The 13,630-nt window shown below is 39.0% G+C and overlaps 2 protein-coding genes across 2 annotated transcripts; both read right to left on the bottom strand.

Annotated features, from left to right (window-relative positions):
- Positions 1 to 208: 208 nt before the first annotated feature.
- On the bottom strand, positions 209 to 2,777 carry arl4d (ADP-ribosylation factor-like 4D). Its single transcript, XM_034708106.1, has 2 exons — positions 2,586 to 2,777; positions 209 to 1,643 (listed from the first exon to the last, which is right to left on the bottom strand). The coding sequence occupies exon 2, from the start codon at positions 1,543 to 1,545 to the stop codon at positions 940 to 942; it is 606 nt and encodes a 201-aa protein (XP_034563997.1). The 5' UTR covers positions 1,546 to 1,643; positions 2,586 to 2,777; the 3' UTR covers positions 209 to 939.
- Positions 2,778 to 5,263: 2,486 nt separating this feature from the next.
- On the bottom strand, positions 5,264 to 13,351 carry tmem106a (transmembrane protein 106A). Its single transcript, XM_034708102.1, has 8 exons — positions 13,202 to 13,351; positions 10,778 to 10,969; positions 9,320 to 9,383; positions 9,003 to 9,156; positions 8,529 to 8,669; positions 8,396 to 8,439; positions 8,244 to 8,297; positions 5,264 to 5,863 (listed from the first exon to the last, which is right to left on the bottom strand). The coding sequence occupies exons 2-8, from the start codon at positions 10,950 to 10,952 to the stop codon at positions 5,755 to 5,757; spliced, it is 741 nt and encodes a 246-aa protein (XP_034563993.1). The 5' UTR covers positions 10,953 to 10,969; positions 13,202 to 13,351; the 3' UTR covers positions 5,264 to 5,754.
- Positions 13,352 to 13,630: the final 279 nt, after the last annotated feature.

Genomic DNA, 13,630 nt, shown 5'->3' with positions numbered 1-13,630 from the left:
TAGCTAACATGGAGAATAAATGAGCATTTAGAAGAACATTAGTCAGTGATAATTAATTCAATAAACCATGATTCTTTGTAAAATTTAAAGGTATTGATTGGAGCAGCTTTAAACTGTTCAATCTAAAAGTTTGGGGATAATTAGTCCCGATCATTTCTTCAACCAAACCCCAAAACAGTCGTTTGTAATCAACTACAGAGAAACAATGTTCCATACAGTGCTTGTATTTATTAAGTCTTCAGTGTTACAAAAAATGTACAATTTGTATAAACACTACGGTTAAAGTGAACCTTAACCTCTGGGGCCATGAAGGGAATGCACTTAGGATTACTGGTTCCATGGCGGTGAGATTTAAAATATTTGTGCCCCATCTCCACTAATCTTTGTGTCATCTTATATCACCTCCAAAACAAAAAAAACCCTCCTTTGTCCGACACAAACACAAAAAAGTGGGATAAATATTTAAGGAGGAGTAAGTGTGGAACAAAAAGCAGCAGATTAGTGGGAAGGATCTGTGCGATCGTGTGAGGAATAAGAAGAAAAATGTAATGTATTTGATGTTTTCGTCCTCTATGCACCTGCCACATTACTGTGAATGTGTTTGTGTGTTAGTCCTACAGCTAACAAGCGAATGTCTCGTTAGGATTCATCTTTCGATCAAGTGTAGAACAGCACTTAGTGAGAACTAACTGGTATCAAGGTTCCCTTTAAATCTATAACTTTAGCTTCCAAAGGGCAGCTGCTCGATTGTAGAACAGAGAATATGTCAATACTGCTTCGGTTGTTATGAGCAAATCTATTCCTCCGACCCTGAGGCCGTTTGTGAATGTTGTTCTGTTGGCACAAATCGCTCTCCCATTAAAAGGGACCATTATACTTGGAAGTGTCTCAACTGTGGATAAATCTCCTAAGCTAATGTCCTCAGTGAGAGCACAGAGTTCATCTCTTTCTGCTCCGGTTGTGCTTCACCATCTTCTTCCTCTTCAGGATCATCTCGTAAAGTTTCTCCAGGCCCGGCTGGAGTCCCTGACCGTCCACGGCGCTGCAGCTCTGCACGTGATGCAGCGTGTACGTGCTCAGTTCATGCACGGAGAGCAGCTTCTCCACCTCGCTGACCGACAACGCCGAATCAAGGTCCTGTTTGTTGGCCAGGACTAGAACGGGGACTCCCTGGTTCTCGGAGGTGCGGGTGATTTTGTGGAGCTCCACTTTGGCCTCCTCCATGCGCTCCAGCTCGGTTGAGTCAACAACAAAAACCATGCCATCTGTCCGCCTTGTGTAGGACTTCCACAGTGGACGCAGCTTCTCCTGACCGCCCACATCCCACACCTGGAAGTTTATCGCCCGGGACGTCCCCACTGCAACTTTGATCTTCTCCGTGTTGAACCCTTTCGTCGGGATGGTGTTCACAAACTCCTTCAGCTTGAGCCGGTAAAGCAGGGAGGTTTTCCCGGCCGAGTCGAGCCCGATGACGACCACGTGTAGGGACTGGAAGCTTGGAAGGAATGACGTGTTGGGAGCGATATCAGTCAGCTGGTTCCCCATGGCTGCAGCCAGAAATTCACACCTACTTAGGTGAGGTGACGGATTCCTGAATTAATCCTCCTTCAGTGCTCTGGCATTTGGTTCCTGTCTGCAGAGACCTTATCAAAACAAACACACACATAGTTAGCATTTAATGAGAGGACAATGGCTGCTAAAGGAATGCATGTTTGCTATCTCAGATCCATTTTAAAGAGTAACCCGAGGAGTACAAACAAACAGATAATAAATATCAGAGGGAGCAAATTCCAAAGCCCCTGGTGTCATTCCATCCCACCTCATCCTATCCCCTCATTCCTTCCATCCATACCTGCATACTTTATTAACTCCTGTAATATATTATTCATACAAATCAATAAATGTCCTTGTTTTTTTCAGTGCAGCATTATACAGGAAAACAACAGTTAATTGGGCAGCTGAGGTTCTCCTGAGCCTGATCCTCTTAGGACAGCTAAACCTGAAGGGCTTTTCCTGGGGCAGATTGATTTCATTGCAGTGGATGGATGATATGTATTCACTGCTGTCTATGAGGACTGCAGAGGCAGGACTAATCCGGTTGTTGTTGACATCCAGATACCCATCAAACAGCTGCTTTTAGACACTGTATGCTTACAGAAAGATGTGTATGATTCACCCATGAGCCTTAAACATGGTGTATTTTTAACTGTGACAACATATATCAGCATTTTACTTCAGGGAAAATGCACAGTCATGCTTTTGAATATTTTCTGCCATTACTTGGATTAATTTGAGTGCATTCTTTTGCAAATAAAACATCTTAGTTTTATTCTTCTTCTGCACAAATCTCGAAATTTAGTTTGCAATGAATACATGTTATTAACATGATGTTGCAAGTGTGCATACATTAAATAACTGACAAATAATCAACCAAGAAGCAGCTAAATTAACTTTAACATACGCTCACACAGAATGCAAGCTTCTATAATATAAAAATATGCAGTTTAAGACTTTTTTTAAATAAAAACATCTCCTTTAAAAACACCCTCCTCCTCCTCCTCAGTGCATGATTTAAACAGACGTACCTCTTCAGATGTGCAGTGGGAACATTATCCTCCTGACATAAACATATCCATAGTTGACTTGTAAACAAACGGTGTGTGTCCCGGCGGTCACATCCACTCTCGTCCTCCTCTCGAGCAGCACTGAGGAACCTCAGAGGCTCGAGCGCACAGCAGCAGTTAGAGCCAGGGTGACGTCACGGCCACTTGGAGTGCATTCCTCGCCCCCTGCCGGTCAAAAAGGGGGACTGCATCCTCTGTGGGGCACCAACTAAACTAATGTAATTGAAACAGGGGACAGAAATTTAATCAAGCATTTCAAATTCAACTCTAAAATACATATTATTTAATCTATGAAATTGCATTGCTTATATGTTGACTGCTGTTTTGTATTATCATACACTTATTTGTGGCATAAATATATACTATACTATGTATATATTTTTTCGCATATATATATGTATCTATATATATTCATATATTTTCATATATAAATAGATATAAATTCACATTTTATGTTAGATATCTATATAGATATAGTATAAAGTATAGTAGGGTTAGTGTATATTTATATAATTATTTTTTATATATATTCACATGTATATTCATTTGTAATATTGTATTGATAAGATGTTAACTGCTGTTTTCTTACTATTATTACTGATACATTAACATATCTTTGGCATAAATACCATACTATATATATTTTTTCATATATCTGTATCTATATATTTATATCTATTACTATATCTATATCTATATATATATAGAAAAAGACATAATTCATATTTTATGTTTATGTATTTATATAGATATATAGTGTATAGAATAGTAGGGTTAGGGTATATTTATATAAATAATTTATATGTATAAATAATATAAATATAAAATTGTATATCTAAAATATAGGTATGTTATATACAAACTATTTTATATACATTTATAAAAAACATATATTACAAAAAAAATCAATATATATATAAAATATACATATAATTTTGCCATATATATGAGTGTGTGTGTGTGTGTGTGTGTGTGTGTGTGTGTGTGTGTGTGTGTGTGTGTGTGTGTGTGTGTGTGTCTATCCTTTTAACTAACATCTTTGGCTTTAAATATAAAATCTCAATTTCAAAAGCAAATATTTTTGAGGCTTTCAGATTAATGTGTTGCTGTATTACAGCCCCAATGAGGGGTTTTAAACCTGTTGTGAAACATATGAAATGAACCATAATGCCTCTTTATGATCTACAACAGCAAACAGGACTATCAGCATCATGATACAAAATATTTATTGTTATTTTTTAAGGGCTGTATCTGCTGCGAGGGAATAGTTGTCAGACCAGATGATTGTCAGCACGCCAAAGAAACAGCTTTTCAGAGGTTTTGAAAGCAAATATTCACAAAATCATTGAATGGATAACGTGTACATCTGTGTCCACAGGGGGCGCTATAATTGACCCAAACTTAAAGTTCCTTACAGGAGCTTTAAGTGACAGATGTTTAGCATGAAAGGTCTTTGTTGAATTTTAGCTCTTGTGAGACTAAACAGTATCTTGATATTGAACCATGACTTGACCCAAATAAGCGCCCTGCATTCCTCGGTGGATTGATACAAAAAATATCCTTAGGGGGTGAATATAACCTACATATATAATTATTTATATCCAGTTCAGCACCTTTCAGTGAACCTGACTATCAATCCAGAAACGCATTAGCTCCCCCCTGTGTCCACTCTAGGAACTTCATGATCTAGAGAAAAAAGAGGGTTAGAGTGGAAATCATTCTGTGAATTATTTTGGTTTGTTCCTACCTTTACACCAGGGGTGTCCAAAGTACGGCCCGGGGGCCAATCGCGGCCCAAGGTCCATTTATTTATGGCCCCCAAGCTTACATCTTAAATTGTGTTATTTATAGCACAGAAATTAGTCACATTCTGAATCAACTGTACATTTGCAGTTTCCTTCAAGTGCACACACAAAACTAAAGTCAATCCAGAAACGTCTCAAACAGCTTCATATGGACTACTTGTATAAAGCCAAAGCTCTGGGAATTCTGCAAGATGGCAATAAAGAAGAAACACAAGAACTCTTAAAGCTGACAGGTTTTCATCATGATGTGAAAATGTTCTTTATGAACACTAAAAGTTCAGAAGACACAAAAGAGGACACAAGACAAGATCAAAATTATGAAATTGTGCAGAAAAGGCTAAATTTGGTGCATAAAAATTGTTCAGAACGCAGGAAAATATTTGTTTAGTTCTTAAATGTTGTCTGCTGGTCAGAAAAGTCTAAGAAACAACATGAAAAAGAAGTGTGATGAAATCCAGATCGTGATCCTGCCATAGAAAAATAATGAGACAAAATTTTTCCCACATTGCCCGGCCATTTTCCTCCATTAGAAGATAAAGTTTGCTATACATGGCTTGTGGAGAACTGAGGACTACCTAGTTACTGATTTATTGAGAAAAAATGTAAAATCATTGTTATTGAATAGACATCTCATATATAACTCTTATGATTCCTAAGTCTCAGTTGGAGCCACTGGCCCCTGAGGTACTCTGACAACATCAAATGTGGCCCTCTGAAAAAAGTTTGGACACCCCTGCTTTACACAATCATTTTGATTCAGCATAATCCACAGTTTTCTGACGTTTGATGGATAAGGTCAATTGTTACAGTCGTCCATGAAATGTCTACAAATGAGGCAACAAACTGAGGCGTATTTTAAGAGGAGAATACGTCATACAGACTGTTTAATATAGTGCAAATTACAAAAGATCATCAGCAAACTGAACACATATTTACACAACACATGCCACCCTGTTAAAAAAAAGTAAACTGCTTCATAAACATTTTGAAAATAGCAGAATTTGTAAGAAGTTTACAAGTTACATCTTCATTTCAAGAAGTGTGCACACAGACTTCCTCAGGACCACCTTACCTGTGATACAGATTTACTGTATCTCAAACACAACAGCTGTCACAAGTCAATGAAGTGTTCAATTTTGAAATCACGACGTTGTAGTGATTGATTTGAGCCTTACAGCATGCTAAAACAACATACAGAATAAGACGCGGCGCCTTGTCACAGTGTTTATCATTAGCAAATTCACATCCCATACAGACGAGATAATGGTGCAATGCAGGCAGAATATTCATCATTTCACGCTTCTGTGTTTTTCATTTCCATTTCATCATCTCACAGGATGTGGGATTGTGGAGTTGGTGCCACAGTCAATATACTCGAAGGTGTCCAGAGACAGCTGCTCCGTGTGAGAGAGATAAGAAATGTTCATTGTCATTCTGTGGAGAGAAGGAGAGGAGAGAGCGTTAGTGGAGACGGTCGGAGTGAAAGCTTCGACATGTCCTTATAATATTCTTTAAGCAGCTCTTATCGGCGCTGTGTCGCTCTGCTGAGTGTGGTGTCTTTCAGCGCTTTGTTTTGGTTTAACGGCTGACACACGGCATGCTCAACAACCAGACTTTTACAAACACAGAAGTTTGTTAATTACGTACGAAAGGGCAAATATAACCGCCTTAAAGTACACGACTGTTGACGACAGAGAAAATACTGGAACGTTTAGCTGCTTGAAAAACAGAGAAAAGGGAGATTGAATATTGAGCATTAACTGCAAAGACGTTAGCAATTCACTCCACCCAAACATTATATACATTACAACTTTTTGTAAACTATCATAAATCATTAGAGGCCGTCCTTTGGTTATTACCATCAGAGAAAAAAAGTTCACTCATTTATCTGCATTGATTTCTGTCTTGAGTTTAAAGGTGACATATCACGCTTTTTTCATCAATATATATTGGTCTAAGAGGTCCCCAAAACATGTCTTTAAAGTTTATGCTCAAAAAAACACTTTGAAATCAGATTTTGGCATGCCTGAAAAGCCCTCTTCTTCAGTCCTCCTCAGAACACTCTGTTTTCTCTCTGACCACGCCCCCTCAGGAAGTGGATGTGGCCTCGGCTCTCCAGCACGTTGATCTAATGTTTACATGTTGGCTGAATATACACGGCTGCTCAGAGATCACATTACTTCAACCCACTGAATCTGATCCTGACGGACAGGCGCCCGCAGCAGGACCTTTCTGAAGGATTGGTCACAGATTTAGTGTTTCTTGTTGTTTTATTTGTCAGTATGTCGACGTGTGTCTTGGTACACAGCTACAGCTACAGCTATGAACATGTAGCTATGTGGCTATGCTAATTAGCGCTAGCACTTATCCATGACAAATAAAAATCATCCACTAGATCTTCAAATCTGCAGACGTGGGGAGTAAAACCGACCTCTGCCAGAAAGGCAGCAGGACCTTTTCTGAAGGATTGGTCACAGATTCTGTGTTACTTGTTGTTTTATTTGTCAGTATGTAGATGTGTGTCTTGCTACACAGCTACAGCTACGACATGTATCTATGTAGCTATGCTAACTAGCGCTAGCACTTATCCATGATAAATAAAAATCATCCACTAGATCTTCAAATCTGCAGACGTGGGGAGTAAAACCGACCTTTGTGTTTATTAAGACAGCCTACAACTAGCATGCCTCACTCCTAAGCTCCTTGTTAGCACACATTTGTGCAGGTAATGAAAAACGGAGGAGGGATTCAGTATTATTTTATACAGTCTATGGGCTGAACAAGCTCCGAGCTCTGACTCCGTGACAGACCGGATATTGTTGTTACGTAACAAAAACACTGAAGTCTGAAACGGCTCGTTTCACACACATTTACAGAAAGGTGGAGAAATCAGAACAGGGGCAGATTTTTTTCATTCTCAGGGGGTTTGTAGACAGGGACACATATTTCAGGTAGAGAACCATTAAAAAGTCCATTTTGCATGATATGTCACCTTTAAGTCTGACTCGCTCCTAAAAGCACACATGAGGAACAAAGAAGCTTGTGATGAGGAGAAATGAAAATTTGAAGTTGGTTTTGGTTTCGCTGCTAAGAGACATTGTATCCTGTATAGACCAAGCTGTAACCTCCAGTCTTAAAATTTGAAGCCCTTGCGGAGGTGCTTAAAACTGCAGTTCATAGAGCGTCCACTAGAGGCTGGTTGCAGAGACACTGAAAACCACATGCACACCCATTCAAAGAAGACGATCTTTGCAGCAGAAATAAACATGTTTACAGCCTGGTACACAAAACAGTTTAGGTCTGAGTAGCTAATTTCCCTCTCGGCACAAATTGTACAGGGGGTGAATTTTTTATAACGCAGTATTTTCAAAGATATTAAACTTATGAGTTTTGCCCAAATAAGGGCATGCCTGACTTGATTGACATTAGGGAACACTGTAGCTGTTAGCCTATTGTGATGCACTTTGTTACCTGTATTGAGAGTTGCTATATAAATAAAGTTTTATTATCATTATTTAATTTGTATATAATGCAGATTTTAGTGCAGTTTGTATTTTTAACCAAAATAATAAACATTTTCATGAGGGAAAAATTGTGTTTTTGTGAATCAAATCCACTTTTTTTTTAAAAGCTGATTCTCAAACAGGGTCCAAACCCGTACACGTCTGATAACACGTCCTTCTGTTTTATCTTAATGGAGCATGTTGGATTCAAAGAGGCGACTTCACACGATAAGGATCTGTTTTGAGGTTGTGGTTTCTGCACACAGTGTTGCATGCAGCAGCCTGTGTGTTAGCTTTAGATTGACACTTACTGCAGCTCCAGGAATAACGTGTGAATCTTGATGGAGGTCGACTTGCAGTAAGTGCTGAAAGAGATGAATCAGTTGATGTTTCAAATGTCAGACGTTACAGCAATAACGATGAACATGTTGGATGATTATCTCCGAGTTTATTTCAAACTTACTTTAATCCTTTGTCTAAAATGGGCAGGTCGATCTTAATGACGTACTGTGAATGTTAGAAAAAGAGAGGTGGAAATTAGCGTCATAACAAATATACATTAACAGTGAATTCTGATCATCTCATGTGACACTCACAGATTTCTTGGAGCGGGACGGGATGGCGGTCATATTAGAGATCTTGATCTTTCCCACGACGGCGTCAGAGACCAGACCTTGCATGTCAAACTCCACGATCTGAACCGGGACGAAGTTTTGGTTGGAGATGTTGATGAGATTCTGGGAGGAGGAGAAACACACGGACTGTCAGGGAAGTCTGTCATTTACGCTACATTTAAAATATGCTGACTCGGCAAAGTATGTGTAGATCCTTAAAACACTGCAATGCATGCACAATCTAATATATACTTCCTGGTCTTAATACTTAACATAAAGCCCTTTAAAAGACAGATTCTAGTTTAATACTGTACTACAGTTTCTCTACTTCACAACATGAACCACAGCACTCCCTGCACGCGCTCATTCTTGCCCACTGCAGTGATATTTTCAAAGCAGAGAGGACACACAGATTCACATGTCACAGGCTCCAATCTCAGTGCTGCTGTTACTAACCGTGACCTCCATTTCAACCGAGTCCTGGGTGAAGTAGACCATGACTGACAGCACAGACACGGGCGTCAGGGTGACGCTCCGGGGGAAGAGGAAGAAGAGGATCAGGCAACAGAGCAGGAGACACACAACCATGGAGACGCACACGTACAGCTTCCTGAAACGCAAAATAGATCAGTTTAAATGACGTGGTGTAGAAATGACAAATAATAATTCATCCTGATACAGCTTTAGAAAACAATTAGTGAGGCTAGGTTATGTTTGAGAAAGGAATATTTAAAGGGCTCTAAATGACTGAGGTGTCAAACTCTGTTTCTTACGTGCGTCTGGGTTTCAGCCTGACATCATTACAGGGAATTACAGCAACTAGCTGGTCGGCTTGTCCTGTCAAAACAAAAACAACACATTTCAATCAGGTCCCCTCTCCTCACAGAATTCATTATTTGCCTCTAATAAGTTAAATTTGGCGGTATGGTTCTGTTTTGGGAGCTTCCTGCCCTTCCATGTGCCTATGTGGAATGCCAAAGCCTGAGGCGGGGAGAGCACACCTCCCCTCTCTGTCATGATTAGGAAAAAGAAGAGGACCCAAGTGAACAGAATCCACAAAATTAAACACACAAGGACAGGAAGTCTTTCTTTCTTTCTTTCTTTCTTTCTTTCTTTCTTTCTTTCTTTCTTTCTTTCTTTCTTTCTTTCTTTCTTTCTTTCTTTCTTTCTTTCTTTCTTTCTTTAACCAGGTAAGAGACTCATTGAGATTTAAAACCTCTTTTTCAAGAGTGACCTGGCCAAGACGGCAGCACAAAATAGGTTACAACACACAAGCACACAAAACAACACAAATAGAATACGGTCACAGTTTTACATGGTTACATGATTACACAGTGCAATCACAGGATCCAATGGAGCTTGTTTCTCTGTCTTTTATGAGTGACTTGAATTCCCCCAGAGTTACAAGATGTGTCAGTTTCAAGTCCTTCTGCACATCATTCCAGGTAAACAAGGCTGAAAATTTAAAAGCCTTTTTGCCCAGTTCAGTTCTGACTCTCGGGACCTGCAACTGTATGATGTCCTGAGAGCGCATGATATGTCACCTTTAATACAGCATGAGAGTTTGTGTTGGTCTCTGTTTGTCTTTCAATGTACTGTATTTTAAATTGTACTATTATTTATTTCTACTGTTGGTGTTTATTGTGCAGCACATTGGTAACCTTGTTGTTTTTAAAATGTGCTATATAAATAAAATGGATTGGATTGGATTGGAGGAACACAAGAAAATACAACACGAGACCTGGATCACTAAACACACAAGAGGAAGACAGGATCATTTATAACACAGAATAAACACGGGGAGGAACCAAGGCATGAAACATGAGGGAATCTACAAATAAACAGGAAACAAAGACAGATAAAACACAAGGAAATATCCACCCAAACAAGATCAACTCATGACACTCTTTCATGTGTATATATGAAAGCCTAGGCAGGCAGAGCAGCAGCAAAGACCAGCAGGGGTACAGAACAGAGCGAGCATCAGTGATGATACATATAACACTGATAAAATCAGACACAGCAGGAAAGGTGGAGCTGGGGTGGAAGTTATGTGAAAGTAGATTGGCATGTTTTTGTGTTTTGATTTGACTTAGTTCCCTCAGCTTTGAGATGGTGAAATGAAAGTTATGAGGATGAGGAACTGGGAACTTTGTCAAGCTGTGTGTGGCTCAGGGTTGAATTGATGTTCAAGACATTTAAAAACGTGTTTTTGAAAGGAGTAAACTAACCTCTGGGTATTCGCCCGGTGCCACGACATGTGGGGCAAGTGTCTCCTGATGAGCTCCCATTCATGGTACCGTATGGAGGAAAGTGCCTCAGCGTTCTCGCCTTCTCACTCCCGTTTGTGAGATGAGGCTCGTCTGGGGTGTTGTTGTTCTTCTCGGATGTACCCATGGTTCTCATTTCAAGAGAAATCCAGTCTAAAGCGGAAAAAGAGAGACACCACAATGGTTGAAATATCCACCTGATAATCACACCGTCACATGTGACTAACAAACTGTAGCATGTAGCTTAATGCAGTGGAATGTGTCATGGTGACCTATAAGACAAGCCGTCCTCACTGGATTTAAATGGACTATAAAGACTCATTTGGTGTCAGAATGCGGGCAGAGTCCATGGTGTGGGAGTGACAGAAAAAACAGCCTTGGTGACATTTTTTTATATTGCTGTTTTGCAATTTAGTAAGAATTCTGTGGTACTGTCAACGTCAGTCACAGGGGTTGTGTGCTGATTTCACAACACAAGGGAGGAGACGTGAGGCATGTTTTGGTCACAGATTTGGTTCAGGAACTAAAACTACTGGGAAGTTTCAGGAAAGATTATTGTTTGTGCTCAAATACTCTTTAAATGTAGACTTTTGAAACCTCAGTTTACTACTCTTTTAAACTTCTGTTACCAAAAAGCAGTGAATGCAAGCATCATTTTAACACGTTAATCTTTGTGACGTCTACATGTAGCAAGGTGGGAAATAACCATCGTAATTTCACAGAAAAATTTATTTCTCAGACTGGAGTCCTATAAATAGCATTTCAAGACTACTCCCTGAACTGTTACGAAGCTGTGTTGGCTAGCCAGCGACTGAATAAAGCTTCTTTCTTGTAGTTACGGAACAAATTCATATTCACAGATATTTTGTGGACTTGATCCAAACTGAAGCCCAAAGAAGTCCTCCAAAACTAACTCCTGACATTTATACTACTCAGTTTTCCTTTGATTTTAAAATATGCTGTGATTAAAAGTTATAGAAGTGATCAAAGTGATTGCATATGCAAAAAAAAAATTGCAGTTCTATCTTTTTTAACACTAAGAAACACTTTTTGAGCTGTAAAACTTAACATTAGCTCAAATTTCTCCCCAACATAATAACTTTTCTGCTATTTTTCTTTCAAAATTTCTTGCTTCCGCAGCTACAAAATTGCTCCTAAGTAAATCATGTTCAAACACTTAAATTTTACCTTTTATTTTTTACTTTTTCAAACCATATACTACTTCAGAGTTCCCATATTACCTTGGCAATAGAAGGAAAATCTTTAAGAAGGACAATAAGTCGATATTCTTCAGTGATGGTTACTTTTCCTATAAATCAGAGGGTGATAATGAGCTTGTGCCCCTGAGCATTCATTTTACAGCTTGAATGCCTTTGCTTTAAATATAAAAGTGCATTTTTTACAGATTAAAACAACACAGAAGTGTATAACATCATTAGTATGAGCAGTTTCCAGCATACAATAGTACAAATTGGTATATTCCAGTGGTACAAAAAATTATGGATGATGCTCACAGGGGCCAATTACAGTTTAATAAAGAGTGTAGTGACCATTTGTCATAAACACACTCAAAATATCAAACTCAAACTTTAAACAAACATAATGAAACGGTCACCGATGCACCATGGGGATGTGATGTACGCAGGCAAAATAAGTCCAATGGTTTATTCTTGGATGGCAAGCAAGTAAACATTGAATAGAGAAAAATTACAGCTCCTGCTGCCTCTCTTGCCCTGGTAAAAAACCATAGGCCCATCCAGGTGCATGCTGGCCTTCTGCCACCTACCTATCTAAATAACCTCAGGTGCCCACAGTACTACTTAATAACAAAACAATCAAAATAAATACTTAATATAGAAAAAATCTAAATATAATAAACAAATGACTAGCACAAATATATCCCCAAAAATCTAACTTTAATAAATTATAAAAAAGAGACAAGTTTAGATTAATCAAACAACTAGAAATACTTACTTACTAAATACAAAATATAAACAGAAAGCTCCTACAGAGAGACTATTAAGAGTTTTTATAAAGCCATATTTGCATGATCTGGAAACCTTCTCCACCTGTTAGTGTACAAACTTCATTTTTAGAGTAAAACTGGCTTCCTGCATTTCTAGGAATCACATTGTAAACGCAGATCATGCGTAATTACGCAACAGACTTCCTGGTCTCTTTAAATACCTTTATGTAAAATGTTTCCAAATTAAATTAAATTACTGTCCTTAAAAGTGAGACCACATTTTGCTCAGAAACACTTCCGTATTGCGCGAGCGCGTCCACCTTGTTTGTGTTATGCCTCTGGTTAAATATAGACTCGTGCGCATGTAGGGCAGAGAATTTCCCCCTTCATTACTCACCCTGACAGCTTTAAGCACTTACCTTTCAAAACGACGTGAGTTTAATCTCCAGATTTCACCCTGCTGTGTGAAGATTTCACTGCGTCATCACAGGTTCCTCATGTTTGATGTGTTGACGCTTCTTTGAGAGAGAGACCCTGGAGCGTTTATGAAAACCTAAAGTGGGAGGATCACTTCCTGGTTCTGTAGGTGACAGTTCAGTTTTGGCTCAGATCACATGTTCCTCTTCTGATTAACTTTCCTGCCTTGATTTAATGATACAGCATAAAATTCATGCTCATGTGAAAAAATCATTGGAGCTGACACTAAGTATGTCGCAGGTTAGACATTTGTACATTATATCATATATCATCAGGGCCGGATCAACCTTCTGCACAGCCAGGGGGGAATAAATACTGGGAGGCCCCTCTTGGCCCCCATGTTTCTTTCCATTTATTATATGTTTGCTTCA

The sequence above is a fragment of the Notolabrus celidotus genome, chromosome 18 (assembly GCF_009762535.1).
Source record: "Notolabrus celidotus isolate fNotCel1 chromosome 18, fNotCel1.pri, whole genome shotgun sequence".
NCBI lineage: Eukaryota > Metazoa > Chordata > Actinopteri > Labriformes > Labridae > Notolabrus > Notolabrus celidotus.
Note: the sequence above shows the minus strand (reverse complement) of the source record. Positions and strands in the feature narration are given on the sequence as shown.